The sequence below is a fragment of the Melanostigma gelatinosum genome (genome assembly GCF_949748355.1).
Source record: "Melanostigma gelatinosum genome assembly, chromosome: 2".
Lineage (NCBI taxonomy): Eukaryota > Metazoa > Chordata > Actinopteri > Perciformes > Zoarcidae > Melanostigma > Melanostigma gelatinosum.
This window is the reverse complement of record NC_136635.1, coordinates 6,522,103-6,538,513: the sequence shown is the minus strand read 5'-3', so window position 1 is coordinate 6,538,513 and position 16,411 is coordinate 6,522,103. Positions and strand designations below refer to the sequence as shown.

General features: G+C 42.8%; 1 protein-coding gene across 1 annotated transcript in view; it reads right to left on the bottom strand.

Annotated features, from left to right (window-relative positions):
- LOC306791227 (neural-cadherin) overlaps positions 1–16,411 on the bottom strand; it is a gene marked incomplete at both ends in the record, with an annotated part of 282,576 nt that overhangs the window by 23,709 nt on the left and 242,456 nt on the right. The window contains 2 exons of the mRNA XM_079287854.1: positions 3,343–3,523; positions 8,353–8,617. Coding sequence (XP_079143980.1) covers positions 3,343–3,523; positions 8,353–8,617 — 446 coding nt within the window. The remainder of the gene's footprint in view (positions 1–3,342; positions 3,524–8,352; positions 8,618–16,411) is intronic.

Below are 16,411 nucleotides of genomic sequence, written 5' to 3'. Positions count from 1 at the left end.
TTAGATGTCACGCATCGTATCGCGTCATATCATTGGGGCACAGCACATGTGAAGTACGATCCGGTCTACACTTACCGAAAGGCTCGCCAGCTGGCGCACGATCACAGAACAAGAGGACGGTTGCTTTGTGTCGTAGTCGCCTCCTTTATGAGTGTGAATTACAATTCTACAATTGTTGAAAAAGAAACCTCTTCAATAAAAGATGATACACAAATACTTTCTATTAAAAACGCCATCCTTTGATTTCTAGCGCCGTCTGCGACAACCCTCCAACCTCGCAGCTCCAGTTACCCCGCGGCTCAGCTCAGTCCCAGCCTTCATTCAACAGCTTTGATACAGCAACAAGTAGGCAACAAGATTTCAATGGATGCGAGCCAAGACAATCAACTAGGCTGTGTGCACGCTTTGCACACACATCACCAAGGCTTCTACCTTTCACAATAGGACCACTCACACAACTACACGACCACGCCCTGAAACAGAATCTACACAGCACACCGACGCACACACGTCTTATTTGCGCCTTATCATGCCTTATTTGCATTAAGGACCATTTGCACCCATGGAGGAAGGCCTTACCAGAAACAAGCCGGTATCAATGGAAACACCACATCAACATTTTTCATGAATGTGAATACATGGTTTACCATTTGATTAATGCATACAGCTGAACTACAAGTCACAAATACCTTTTTCTGGAGACCCCCAAAGCTTTGCTGTTAATGCTTTCCTGGGGTCTCAAGTGCCAATCAAGGGGTCTGGGGGTGTTTTGCACACTAATAAAAAGTATCAAAGACAAATCAGTGTTTATGTGCTTATTTGAGACCCGGGGAGAAGAATAATCCACCCAATGTGTGTTATTAACCGACTGGGGGACTGTGAGTGTGTGGCAATGGTACATGGCTTTAAAAACCGAGCGGGAGTGAGCCAGATGAGAGCCATACAAACCAAGAAATGGAGGGGCAGAGTGCGAGAATGAGAGCCATTCAAAAAAACATAGAACTAGGTTGGTGGATGGATGATGCGGGTGAGTGGATCAGAGGAGTGAAGAAAAAGAAAGGTAAAGGCAAGATTAAAAGCAAGGCTGCACAGACTGAATGGAGGCTGATGTTTCCTATGGCAGAAAGGAATTGCTGAGATTTGTGCATTTGGCTAAGAGCTCTCGGCGTTTGATTCTGGTCTGTGCCGCAGGTGAGGGTTGTTAGTTTGCTGCAGCTTTTTCATCGCACGACAGTTCCTGTTTCCCGCTGACAAACAAATAGCCCTCGCGCAGAAAGTCACACAGCAGTCTATTTGAAATGTTGACCAAGCAAAAAGTGAAAATCCCATTAGGGTCAGGGTTATAATAGGTTATAATAGGTTATAATAATTATATAATAGGGCTGGGATAATAATTTCATTTCACCACCGACATTTTTAGGCGTTTAGCTTTGGCGAGCGAGCAGACGGGGCTCATTCGTTGCCTTTTAAAAGGCAGATGTGCTTGTTGCCGAACACGCTGGCTCTTGTGGGGATTCCAGTTTTCAAAGTCTAGCCGAGGCCATGTTCAGTCATTAACCACCACGGCCATAGTGCACAGGAGGTGTCGTGGCAGGGAGGAAAACAACACAGAGGATACTGGCTCAACTTTTGCTGCAGAGTCTAGTGTCAGCCAGCGAGCCACCCTGTTGCCCAATCACGGAGAGGGAAGTTGTTGTTGTTGTGAATTCATTCCAGAGCTGTACAATCCTCCCTCAAAGAGTATAAACCGCTGCCACTGTGTCATTACGTTTCATAAGCCTTCAGACTGGACTTCCTGCTTTGTATTTCATCTTCTCACCAAAAACCTGAAGCAACATGCAGCCGGCAACAACTACGCCTCCCTGGTGTAGATCCAAGTTTAGAGCTTTGATTGCGATGTCGGTCAGTGATGCACACAAATTATTTGGTGCATTTGGCGTTCGTTTGGACGATTCTGTTGGCCACATTCGAGCAGACTGTGTCATCTGCAGATGTGTGCAGACTGGAGGCCGGTTTAAAACCAGTGTTTTAAACCGTACACAGTAGGACTGACTTTGAAGCTGCTCCACAGTATTTCTCCTCAGTCAGGCAGGCTGAGGGAGTAGCGGCACCGTGCTGATCTGAGCGCACATGAAACCCTGCCCACGACTAAATGAGCATACTTGCAGGCTACGTACGTATATTAACATCCGCATATACGAAACACGAGTTGACTTTTAATATGAAGTAGGAAATGCAATGTGTGAGCTTGACACTCGCCGTTGTGGTTCAACAATGTGTCAACAGTTTGAGGTTTTGCAGGGAGTAATTGGTCCATCCACAGTGAACTGTTAGACGAAGAGCAACTTCTCAACAAGGACATCGAATACTTTCACTTTGGCTGTTTGCAGACTCACGACATGTACAGCATAAAATATGATCACTGTTGCTCACAGAATAATGGCCTGACTTCTTTCATTAAAATGATAATATTTGGTTTTGTCGACCCCAGTATTCAAGGCCGATTAAGCGGCCTGTTCTATGATACCTGACAGGGTGTAGGCATTCAATGACAGAAGCTTACGTTCTGGCGACTGTGGCTCGGCGGTAAGAGTCGGGTTGTCCTTCAATCAGAAGATCGGCGTTTCGATCCCTGGCTCCGCTAGTCCATGCCAATGTGTGCTTGGGCAAGACACTTAACTTAAGGTGGCACCTTGCACGGTAGCCCCTGCCATCAGTGTATGAATGGGTGTGAATGTGTGAACGATGAAATGTAGTGTTAAAGTGCTTTAAGTGCTCGGAAGACTATACAAGTACAGTCCATCTACATGGGGACTCTGTTTAGTTCCTGTGTGTCCACAAGCTGCATGTAAAGAGTTTTGCTATAAATGTATTGCGATGATACACTTCAGTTATTGAATGGTGATTGCTTTCTGGTCAGTCTGGGCCTTTTTTCATAACTGTTCACTACGCGAAGTGGAAAATAATTAACTCCCACGGGCTCCTGCTGAGAGCCCAGCTTCCTCGTGCACACGTGAGCAAAAGCTTATTGTGCCATGAAGCAGTTATCACAAAACTTGACATTTCACCGGCTTTAGAAATAATAAAGGCTCAGGGATGCTTTACCTTCTGCAATCCCCCCCCCCCCCCCCTCAAGTAGGTCAGGGCAGGTTGTTTCAAAGCACATTTATGTGGCTGTGAACAAGGTCAGAACAATGGCTTCAGAGGAAGAGTGAGTTGGTTTAAATGCATGTGTCTTCATGCCTCTGTGTCAAAAAGCGGGAGTGTGTATGCGGAGCATCCAAGTGTAAATGAGCTGTGCAGCTACGAGCAATGCGGTCGGGGTTGTGTGTGTGTGTGTACCTGCATTCGTGCACTCTCCACAAGTCAACACAGGTGAAGGGGGGGCTACACTGGTTCCTTTTGCAGGAGTCAGACGAGCACCCAGGGGAGAGGCCTTGTATGCTGACCTGGGAAACCCCATCTCGCGGCTGGCTGTCCAGAGGCATATAGCGACCGTTGAGGCGTGCGTCCCTCATGCAGCCTGCAGGGAGAAAAAATGGAAACGAGTTCAGCGGACACAGAATTAAAATATGTTCTTGATAGATTAATGTTCTTGATAGATTAATGGCTCCAGTTAAGACACGTATGCATACAAAAAGGCGGTAAACACAAAAATGAGGAATGCTTATTATTTTGATTGAAATGCAATTTGTTTCAGTTTTGTTTTTATGAACCTAGAAGGGAATTATTGCCTATTAGGTACAACTTAACTTACGATTCAGTCTGAAAGATTTTGGTCTGGTTTTATTTGTTTTCCCTTTAATTGAATGACCTTTATGTTATTTATGTATTTTATGTGCCTTTTAGGGGGTTAACATTGTCAATAAGGACACAATTAAATAAATTAATATTACTACTAAACTTTTAATAAAATAAAATGAAAAATTGTTGTGAAGTGGAGGTACTTCTGCAGGAAGTGAACGTCAAACGAGCAGTCATATTTAGTCGTGTCAGTGGTGGGTATATCATAACGGATGCTATTACTCTTATTTATTTTGAAAGACCATAACGGTTTGTAAAATAATGAAAATATCAGTCCAAAAAAATGTAAATGACAAAAGAATATTATCGTAATTGAATTGCAATATTATGCAAAAGTATAACTGAAGAAAATTTATTTTGCAAAAACATAGCACTCACATGTACGTCAGTGTGCTCTCTAGTGTGCGTAGATTCTGTTCTTACACAAGAAATCAAAATGTTGCAAACATTGGTGAATGCCAGAATCTTCACGATAACTGCGTATGTTTGTAATAAGAAGAAATGTTACATTGTTTCTTGTATGGTGCTCACTGCAGCATCTTAAAATGCTGTTGATACTGTTCGAGGGGAGTCTCTGAGGGCAAAGATTTGCATACATGTTGGATTTCGTATAATGTGCTCCATGGTGAACTGATGGATGTGTTGTTTACACGTGTCACTGCTTCGCTGTTACATGCCTCAGACACTTAGCAAAAGCGAGGAAACATATTTGAAAGGCTGTTTGCAAGATGCTGCACAGTTAATAGAAAACATTGCACATAGGGGCAACATGGAACAAACCCTGATGGGTCTGGATCCTAGTTTTAGTTACAGGATACTTTTGATTCATCACAATGTGCATCTTGTTTTCATAGGTCTGGTTTATCAATACTTTATTCTAGTGTAGACAGGGTAGACAGGGTAAATCTGAGTGCATTGAGAGGGAACCGTATTAACTGCGTTCGATTCTTACTCATGGTTAGAACTTTGCAAAACATGTGACAAATAAACAATTTGTAAAACTAATAAGTGTAATCATAATCATAGGGGACATTTACAAATGACGTCCGCCGTACGGCATGCTGGGTAACGTTATAGATGCTAATGTTATAGATGCTAACGTTATAGATGCTAACTAGCATGGCAGTCGGGGAGAGGTTTCAGTGACATGAAAGGCTCTCTCTACAGCCAGTGTTTGGTTTGTCCGTTCTGAGCTCCAATAGCAACACGGCGGAGCGACACGGCGGAGCAACATGGCGGACATGGAGGACCCGCCCTCTCTGTGGATATGAAGGGCTCATTTTACCAAAACACAACGATTCTTAGATTATACACGAATAAAAACACACTTACGAATATTATATTCAACTCCCGTGAATAGATGGAAGTAAATCCTACACACTGGACCTCTAACACCTCATTACACCTCTGTCAATATTTGAAAAGAGCCGTTCACAAAAGTGAATGCAACCGCACACAGACAAGGGTGCACAGGCACACACGCATTCATTCACGTACAGTTTCCCTGCCACCATCTATCACAAAATGCTTTTAGAGTCCATTTAACAAACACATGCATTGTCTTGTACTGCCTGAGGCACAGCTGTCTCTCTCCGCCTCTCCCTCACTTTAAGTCGGCTTCTCTCAGTAATTGTGACCTTTTTCTCTCTCTATTATCATACAGCGTCTTTTCTTTTCTTTTTTCTGTCTGAATCTTCCTGCCAACATGAGGGTTCATACTGCGTGTGCTGCGTGCTCCTCTCTCTGTGTCTCTTACAGGGTTTGGGCAACAAACTGTCTTGCGGCTTTAGTAGAACTGTGAACATGTTTTAATCTATGACACAAAGATGTGCTAATGCCAATCCAAACCCTACAACAGAGACTGTCCTCCCAAGAACGACAGCACCAGGGACATGGATGAGTCAACAACGTAAGAGAATTTAACTCGGGTTGTTTCCTGTTTCAGACCTTTTATGCGTGTCTTGTTTCAGACTGACGATCAACATTGTTTCTGTTTTAAGCATAACCACAACTGGATTGTTGTAACCACAACGATGAAGGTTCAATGACCTTAATGGTGTGCTTATTTGATCCATACCACAATAATGTAGTACTTATTTCAAACCTAACCAAGGCCTGTTTGTGCCTAATCCTAACACAACCGTAACCATATCGTTGTGGCATGATTAAACACATCTATTGTTCAACAGTGAACGTCTTCTAAAGGCACAGACAAATTAAGTCATCCTGCTGGAGGGAGCATTGGATCAGAACGCGCCTCTATGTGTCACAGTATAACTAAGTATATTGTTGCTTAATATGGAACACACGTGGAGCTGGCTAGCTATGCTCGAATGCATTTACAATATTACACGTGTCATCTAAAAAGATTCTTAACATTCACGGAGCGGCTGTGGCTCAGGGGTCAGAGCTTGTCGTCCGTTAAGCAGATAGCCGGCGGCTTAACCCCCGGTTGAAATACAAGTTTCTTTTGAGTTAAGAATATTTGGAATACTTATACTGCACACTTGCAATTGATGTGTTTTAATAAAAGCTTTCATAATTAAGTTATACTAACATCTATCTCTCACACACACGGACACTATTGCATATATAGTACACACTAAAAACCCTTTACACACGCACACAGAGCTCTCTAGCCTCTTTATGCACCCAGCATTTCATCATCTCAGCCAACAGTGAAGATGCATTTGGGTGAATTTGCCGTGAAACTGTGATATCAATCATTCATTAACACGTAACGTGTCACAGTTCCCCCTTGAAAAGAATGCGTATGAACAGATAAAAGGACTTATTTCTGGGAGCACTGTTTAGGAGGAATACCACCTCACATGGCCCTGAATGGCACACCACCCGTTTTCACTTCACCCTGCGAGACATGGAACGCATCACAGTATCTCTTTCTCCCCCCCCCCCCCCCCCCCACACACACGGGTTATATACTATAAAGCCAGGATGATGTTTGGGTGGTGTACAGCAAACAATGTAACTTTGCCATTTTACCATTGTATGAACCGTCGGTGCTCCACTGAAAGGAACATTGATACCGCTGTGAGTCATGACCTCTTTGCCTGGGACTTTGAAAGGAAGGCTCTCTTGTCCTCACTTTGACAAACAAATGTAACAGTGCTGTTCTGTAGAAAATCATAAAAAAAAAGATCCTTGGAAAAAGAATCAGGATGAGATCAAGTGAGGATTATTGGATTAGTTTACACCACCAATCCTAGTCACAAAAAATAAATCTTAAAATGATCTATCAATGTAGGTGTATTTTTCTTTTTGTGTATTTTTATTTTTGAGTTCTTTTTCTTCTTTTCTTATCTCATTGTCGATTGAGAGAAAACATTGTTGAAATCATTTGCCATGTCTTTGTATCTTAAATGCATATTTATTTAGTTTTTTCCTACTGCGGTCTTATTTCCAGTATTTAGGATTGCATTTGTTTTCTCAGCAGCCGGAAGCCAACTTGGGTCAAACTGCCCGTTACGCAGCAGGTGCTGCATGGATGTTCACTTCCATTCATTTCATTCGTGTCATGAACCAGTGTGGTTCTCATCTTGGCGTTCCTGTGGATTTACACGTTCAATCATGTCAACTGGCTGTGACTCCAGATGGGTGTTTGAATAACTAGAAATCTGATGTTTGCACTCTTAATATCCACTGGCCTTTCAAGCTTTGTCCCCTTGCTCTCCGTTTCCTGTTCTTGTAGAAGGTGAGATGGCCTCATCATGTATTTTTTCCCATCTTTCTGTCGTTTTTTTAAGCACTGCTGGAAGACACTTTCTGAACACAGAAAAGGATAGCGCGGCTTTACGCGGCTACTAAACCTGCACAAATACAACAAAAAGAAACCGTGTGATTCTCAAAGCACCAGGTTCTTTTCACGCCGACGTTGTTCTGCCTGATGTGTTCTTGGCGTAAACGCAAAATGTATACTTTGCCACGTGGATAATTGCAATCAGACGCAAAAGAAGGTCAAATGGTACTCAGCTGCAAAACATTATGGGCGTGTTTGCACTGTAATATCCTTAGTGCAATATCTTTTGTGAATTGGACCTTGAGACGTGGCAGATAGCGGTTGCAAGTGATGCGCAATTCAAGAAGGGAGAGCAGAAGGAAACAGCATGCAGCTGTCCACATCTGGTAAATCAGACTCAGGTCCCTGAAAGTCCAGACTGAAAAGGTTTCGTTCGAAATGTCAGCACCTGGGTAATAATTGCTGGTGTTGGTATTATGTGCTATGGGACATCAACAGTTTTTTGCTTTTTGTCCATTTAACAAGTTGTCCTTCAGCCCCTGGCCTCTCCCAGCTGCACCCATGTCGACGTACGAGACGGCCCCTCAGCGAGAATGAGAAGGGAAGTTATCTACGCCGACACAGGGACATGCTGCAAGGAGCTTGGGATTCAGACCACACTATGTCCAATTCACGGAAACCTTCATCACTTCATTTGCCATTCTTAACACCTGATGTCTGGAAGGTCCTTTCTGATTCCAATGAAAAGGCTTGCAAATCAACGGTCGTGGATGCTGTTGTGTGTCACCTACCCTGGAAGCTCTTGTTGATTCCAAAGGGGAAGGTGTTCCCCAGCATCACCACAGTGGGGTCAATGATGATTTCTCGGCTTCGGCCCCGCGACCCCGTGACCTCCCGCTGCCCCCCGCCGCCGTCCAGTCGCAGCATCATCTCATTGTCGTGGCGATCGAGGAAGACCTCGTGCCATTCGCCGTCGTCGAGGCGATAGGTAGGTAGGGTCAGGTTGTAGTCCCCGTCCCCGAGGTTGTAGAAAACGCAGAGGAGGCCCTGGAAGATCTTCAACGGGAAAAGAGGAGATTTAGTTTTCAAGTTCAGCTTCGACCAAGGTTATATGTTCGTGAACCACATTTCAATCATAACGGCTATTGCTAATTGTTGATGGTCAAACAAATATGTATTGATTTACATGATGCATTTTGAACCATCATTAGCGTAATGAGTCAAGCACTGCGTTCACACGTACAGGACGGGCTTGACATCAGCAGGCACCACTAGTCAAACACTAAGGAGCTGGCCTTTCATCAATATTTCATTCTTTGAGGATAGAAATACACTGCACACTAATTGGTTACCTGACATTTGTTGAGGCAGCGCCATTGGGAAGCTTTCCTTCTGGCCTCTCCCATACATTTAAATACGTAAGCAGGGTTTCTTAAGACTGCATCATTCACCATCAAAGTCTTTCTTCTTTTGTGCACACTTGAAACCTTTGTTACTATCAACCAAGATACATTTATAAAGTGCAGAGAACTCAAAAGCCCATAACTATTAAGACTGAGCAAAACAAAACATTTCCTTATTTTTTCATTTATTCTTAACCCTTTCAAAACTTGAACGGCCTTAATTTCCCTTGTTGTTGCAGTCTCAACGTGGCAACGGGCCTCGCTGCTAACAGAGTTTATGTTCGTATTCTGTGTCTCACAACTACTTACTTGGGCTTTGAATAAAAATAAATGTTTCGTACAGGTTGGTGCAGTTCAAAGGGTTTCACAGATGACTGACAGGCCAAAAATAAGACAGAACAAGTCGAACCTTGAAAACAACAAAAGAAGGAAGGTTTTAAGTTGAACTTCCAGCAGCTCTCAGACCATCAGGCAGACTGTTCCAGCGACCCAGGGCATATAGTTAAAAGACAAAATGACACCTGTTACTCCAGCCACCTTTGGCTAAGCATGCTGCTACTGGCATGTGCTGTTTGCTATTACCTGCATGGCCTAGCACAGCCACACAGCAACACTGAAACAAAGTGGGTCACAGAGCTTGGTGCTAGAACTATACTTGTGCACTGTAATAAATCACTGTAGCAGAGAACAAACATCATGAATCTTGGCACAGTACAGATCAAAGGCAACGCTGATAATCTCCGATGTTTTGAAAAGAACAAAAACTGACTGCAGTAATCCTAAAATTGAACAAAGAACTAGAAACATTTTTTCTTCCAAACTACAACTGCCATCTGTCTGTATTTGAGCAGAAAGAAGCACGTCAATGTACTAAATGTAGTGTTTTTTCAACGCTTTGAGTGGCGCTCATGACATTCGGTTTCTTTGTTTTTGGGACGGTGGCGGAAGTCTCAGTGGCACGGATCTCAGCAAATCAAGTCACAACTATGCACACGGCAAGATACCGCTGAGGGTAAATAGGGAGAATAAACTGAACCGACTCGAGTCCAAGTCTCGGGTTTTAAAGCTAATGGGGATCAGGGGGGAGAAAAGATTTGACTTGGTTAGTAAAAGACTGGATCAATAGGCCAATTTGACCAGTTGGCCAGTAAAACCAGATCAACTCCCAGGAGCTGAGCAAACAGGGAAAATGAAAAAGGCCCACCTGTATAGTAAACTGACATTTCCACCACTCGATGATGATGTAATCTCAAGTAATCCTTATCGAGCAAATATAAATATGCGTTTTCATCAACAAATCAATCAACATAAGGGCATCTGGCTCCCTCAGCCAAAGTTTTATCGGTTGAGCAGAGGCAACACGTTCTGCCATAATAAAATCACAAGGCACTTGGGAAACAGCTAGTTGTCATTCGAGCTGTTGCCATTGGCCTAAAATGAATTTTAAATGAGGCACTGCTCTGTTTAAGCTGACATTTTAACTAACAATTTGTTGATTCGTCCAAACATGCCCTGCTGTCGGTGCCGTCACGCACGCACGCACGCACGCACGCACGCACGCACGCACGCACGCACGCACGCACGCACGCACGCACGCACGCACGCACGCACGCACGCACGCACGCACGCACGCAGAGCCCAGCTCTGGGAGGGCATCATGTTGTGGTTTGTGAGGAATTGATGAGGGGAAAGTAAGTAAGAGAGAATTTATGGATGTGAAGTGAGAATGAGGGAGAAAAAAAACATGTTTACAGAACCAGCTGTTTCCCTCTGCCCTCAGAGCCCGAGATGGAAACGGTTCCGTTTTGGCCCGTCTGTGATGCTAATAATCACATGTCCATCACAGAGTAATATTCATTTAAAACAAATCCAGGAGGCTTTCTTTCTGTGCGTGTGAGAGAGTGTGAGTGTGAGTGAGAGAGAGAGAGAGAGGTTTTAAGAAGGATAGTGTGGCGGGTGGGTCGTCCTCATTTCAATTTCAAACTGTTTCTTCGATGAGCATCATTTTCTCCCCTCCATCTTTCTCTGCCACATAAACAGGGGACCGAGAAAGGGAGGGCAGAGAGCGAGAGAGAGAGAGAAAGGGAGAGAGATGTGAAGAGGAAGGAGAAGTTTTTTGGAGGAAAAAGACAAACCAACCATCACTTGTCTGCTCTCTCTGTCCCCCTCTACCAGTGTCTTTGTCTCTTCCATTACTCTCTGCCACATCAAGCCTCTCTCTCTCCTCCACCTGTCTTTCCATTCACCCATCCACGTGTCCCTCAGTCCCTTCCTCCCCTCAAAGCAGCTGGGATAAAGTGCTGACGGCTCCGAGGCTGTTTAGCTCATTTCAAGGCTCTGTGATGAAGTATTAATTCTATCTAGAATCCGCTGGGGCGGTGCTTTTTAACCAGACGCACTCTCACAGCCACCTGATGTTACCCTCAATTAAAGCTGAGCGGAGCCGGAGCAATTTGGCTCCGGCTCTGCTCCCATGGGTGCAAACAGATTGAAGGGTGCGTGTCTATGCAGGAGCATCACACACTAGACGTGTGTGGAGGTGTGCGACGCTTCCCCGCGCTGCAGCCTGGCGGACATGTGCAGATGATGTGTTAATCTACCCGCTTGTCATGATTAAATAATGGCGTGCAGATACAGATTATGTGCATACATGACTAGCTCATGCATTTTTTCTTCACCTTAAATGATGCTTGGGAAATGAAACCGACCTCTGTGCTCATTTCTAGCAACATATTCATACAAGTGTTACTTTCCCCACCAGATCTGACTCTCCTGCTTTAGAGACTAGATATTGATTTGATCATTAAAAAATACATACCATACGCTGCTGGGCAAATTACATCACTTTAAATTCATATCAGCCCAGAGGCAGATGTGTGTAATTTATGTTAAATGCTCTGTCTTGAGCTCCAGTTGTTTGTCGATCTGAAGCGTGTTTGTTAAAGCAAAGTTTCCCATCATTCATCAATATTTTCCCATTTTCCTGGAGAGAACCATACAATATGGTGCCTTATGATACAATATGGAGGAGAATTAAGACAATGTTCTTTAAATAAAAATCAATTCCACCCCAAGTACATCATCATTTATTTCATTTTTAATCGGAAACTTTATGAATTGAATTAATATTTTGTGAATGTTCAGTTGACATGCTGTGCACCAGCTAGTTTTGTCCTGAATGTCACTCTTCAAAGGTATCCGTCTGTCATTCCCCAGTCAAGGTAATCTGCCTTGTAAAAACAAATGAGCCAAACAGTGAGAAGCTAATGAAGCAGTAAAATAGCAAAGTGACTTCTAGCCCAGCGTGATTTTAATGACTTATTTGAATCAATGCATCTCACTAGCTGGAGCCGTGGCTTGCTACTGTGGCTTTGAAGAAGCAAACGACCGAACTGTTGATAACGTGATAACAGAGGCTGTGGTCAAACTTTTGGTTGTTATTGACTTCTACTTTAAGGAGATGACCGTTGATCGTTGTCCCTCTTTTCATTGCTTGATTTTGAATTCAAAAGGGAAAAGGCTGTTGGGATCAAAAACAAAGGATGCCCAAAGGTATATGGTGTTTCCATGTGTGACATGCATCCTTTACAATATCTTAAGGGTGGTCCTTGTCACTCCTGACCCTATGCCACCTCCGACCCCCTTTACACCTTGGTTAAAAATGCCTTTCGTCACCAGAGAGTGTCTATGATTAAACCTGAATACATTTACACCTGGTACTTATAGGTCCCTCCAGTGTCCACAATCCAGAGCACAATAAAAAGCACGTTACTCAGGACAGCCCTAGCATTACATCTCTGCCTATGTAGTTGTTGTTTGTGGATATAAACCGCAATTGTATTTACACTTGTGTTCAATGGAAACACATAGCAGTTCTTGTGGTATCTCAGGTGTAGCCGACGGCGTAGCTACAGCAGCTACGTGTGCAAAATAAGCCATCACCCCTTGACACGTACATATAAATTCAGCTAAAAGCAACAAACCACTTTAAGTTGTTCGAGCAGTGACAAAGGAATGATCCCCCACTGGCTTCCCACCTGTGAAGACTGCCAATTATCGCAAATGCGATAAAGTGTGATTATCTGCAGTGGTGGGGAGAGAGAATTTCACATCAACTATGGAAACTATAATTTTCTTGATTATGACAAGATTTGTTGTTTCTTTGTTCTGTCAAAAGGCTTTTCATTATGGTGTGCACGTTTTTAATTGGCTGGTAATAAATCAGTGAAAGTATTGGTCACGCTCACCGTGAGGTAATGACAGTGACGCAGGAGACCATGAGGTTTTCCCGTGATGCTTTCTCCTTTGCATGTGCCACTGAAGTTTTGCGTTTTTTCATCATCTTTGTCTATGTTCATAATTCTCAAGTAAACGAGCAACATATACATGTTTTTAACTTATAAAATGAAATATCTGATGATTAAACATGAATCCAGTGTATATTTACTGTGGAGGCAACAATAATCATGTCATAATCTGTTGAACCCTGAATAATATTATCCTCTGTATCGTGTTTCATAATAACTTTCGTCCTGTGCTTTTTAATAATATTATCTAATGCTTAATACAGGATCTAATAATGTTAATCGTGCAATCTATATGTATGCAAAGCTGCAAAAGTAGAGAAGAAAGGAATTCCACGTAAAGTCACAGTAAAGAGGACATGTTGGTCATGTGGTTAAGATGAGATCCATGGAGGAAATATTGGAGTTAATAAACAATACTTCATTTGTTAGCTGGTTTACAGTTTACAGGCACACATCTTTAATCCCAGAAGACATTTTAAAAACATATTTTAGTGTGATTTAACCTCATGATCAATTGCATAACTACAGAAGTCCTGAGATGCAAATCATAATGCTTTCTGTTTTTGACTTGTAAGGTGAAATAAGGCTTTTCCAGAATAATCTTTCTAAGTTCCTTAGTTTTTTCCCGGGCGAGTTTTAATTTCTCCATGAACTCTTAACACAAGGTAAGTACATATACTGTGCGTTTTGAAAAATAAATTCACTTGCCAATTGTTTTTTTTAACCTGTTTTCACAGAAGTCATCAACACAATTTAGATCAGACTTAGAATTTTTTTTTTCTCACGTTCATATATTCCCCATTAATTCTGACTCACAAAGTTGCATTTTGTCCCCCCTAATGCCAGTGCAATGTCTTCATAATAAAGGTAGCAAAATGAAATGTATCAAAGCAACTAGACAGCCATGTGCCTGCAACCCTGAGGAAATCTGTAGGAAGAACAAAAGTGAGACGAAGGAAGTAGAATTGAGGAAAGAGGCAGTGATGGAGAAAAGAGTACACAAGAGGCCAACAGAACTGAAAAAAGAGTGCAGCTTTACTGAACTGAGAAGAAATAATGATATCTCAGACTTGTCAAAGCAGTTCACCAACAACACACCATTAAACTGCACCTTCCTCTACTTCACAGGACCTCCCATTTCCTGTTATTACATTTTGATCTTAGAGAAAAACCTCCACCAATACGGTCAGTCAGTCTGTGTTCAGTGCATTCCAGGACATTTATTCATGTAAAGAGTGGTTGAATTATTCATTTTAGCCCACTTTCTTGCAACATGGTTATCCTCTTTAAGGTCAGTTCAGAGATTCCCTTCATTTCTTGGACATTTTCCAAGTACGGGCACATTTGTGCACAAAGTGATAGTAATTTGACATCAGAAAGTCATGGCTGCACAGAATAGAAAATACAACGGTAGTTTCATTATTTATATCAAGACCAGTTTTAAACTTTGGCCTGTGAAGCTAATAGAACACCAGGCTTGTGGCTGAACGAGGACAATAAGTACCGGTGGTTCTATGTTAGTCACCTAATTGTTAACGCAGCTCTTGTTGTCCACATCGGTCAGGGACGGAGCGCATAGTGGCGGGACGAAATTAATATTTCAATGGTTGGAGCAGCAGCTTGAAATGGGCACTGGATTTTCCACTTGAGTAAAATATGGCTTTCAATGATGTCTGTAGTCATTAAAATCACACAGGCGAAGACAAGAATGACAAAGCCACGTTCATATCGGACATCACTACACACACAGCACAGCGGCTCCATAGGTTGACTCGGGGGGAGATGGATGGCGGTGGGACGGCAGTGATCTACAGGGCATCACAGAGGGTAACGGCTGGAACGGGAGCTGAGAGGGATGAGGGGGATCTCAAATGATTTGACATTCTTTTTTGACAAGTTTTTTGGCAGAGGGATTTTATTGTTGGAAGCGGGGTGCCGATGATTTGTTGACACTGAAAGGTGTCTGAACCGATGAACCAAAACTCCTCACAGTATGAAGACATGCTTCTTAGCAGTAGTGGGTAGTACAATGTAAGGTTTCCTCACACTAATATTATTAAGTAGTAATGTAGAAAGTGGTGGATGTATTTATTGTATCAAACGGAACATGTTTGTGAGAGAAGCCTGGACCGACCTCACTGACGGCTGCGACTACAGGATGCTACTGCAACAGTAGATGTGTTTGCGTTGTGCCTGCTGTAAGAGCACAGCAGTGACAGATGAAACATGTCTTAGAAAGGTTTTGAGCCACCTCCTTGCCTCCTCTACTGGAGGGATGAACCCCATTCTTCCAAAAGAAATTCCCTCATTTTGGTGATGGTCTAAATCGTTTGTCCAAACTCTCCAGTCGGTGATCAGTTGGGTTGAGTTCTGGGGCCTCATTTGTAGAACTATGTCGTGAATCCACACAAGATATACTTGTACTTACAAATGAGGAAATGTACGTACGCAAACAATTATCCAAACATCCAAACATACATGGTCAATGCAAAGCACCTCATGAAGCTTTATGCATCAAAATGAGCCTGCTGATCAGTGGTTGTTCACGGTGAATCTCGGCAACGACAGAGAGGAAGACCAAGAGAAAGAATGTTTCTGACACAGAGATGGATGTGCTTGTGGGTGAGGTGGTCCCCGAACACTTGTTCCCTTCTTAATTCTTCCCTGCACGTAGTCCTCTAGCAGTGCCAGCGCATCCATCATGCAGCATTAAGCACGAGTGTCACCCCAGTATAAATGTGTTTACAGCAATCACACTGATTGCTTCAACACTTTACAAAACGCTTGCGACAATCGGTGATACAGCCCACCCTGGGATATCATTTGAAAATGGAAGTTTGATAGGTGTATACAATTTATTTATTTATTTACGTTTGGTTCTGGCAAACTTGGCCTGCACTGTGATTCGGACTTCATATTCATATTTAGCGCTTCAAATAAAGAAAATACAGTGATCTCTGCTACTTATTCCTATTTATTCATTTATTGTGTCCTTAAGAATGTTGGACTGAGTCAGTTGTGACTTTATTGTTGTATTATTGTACTTGGTCTTTACATCTTCTTTAATAGGCCTATAATACTCCATTCATATTCCAACTGAAACATTACAGGGTTAAGGTGATGTGTTTGTATATTTACCC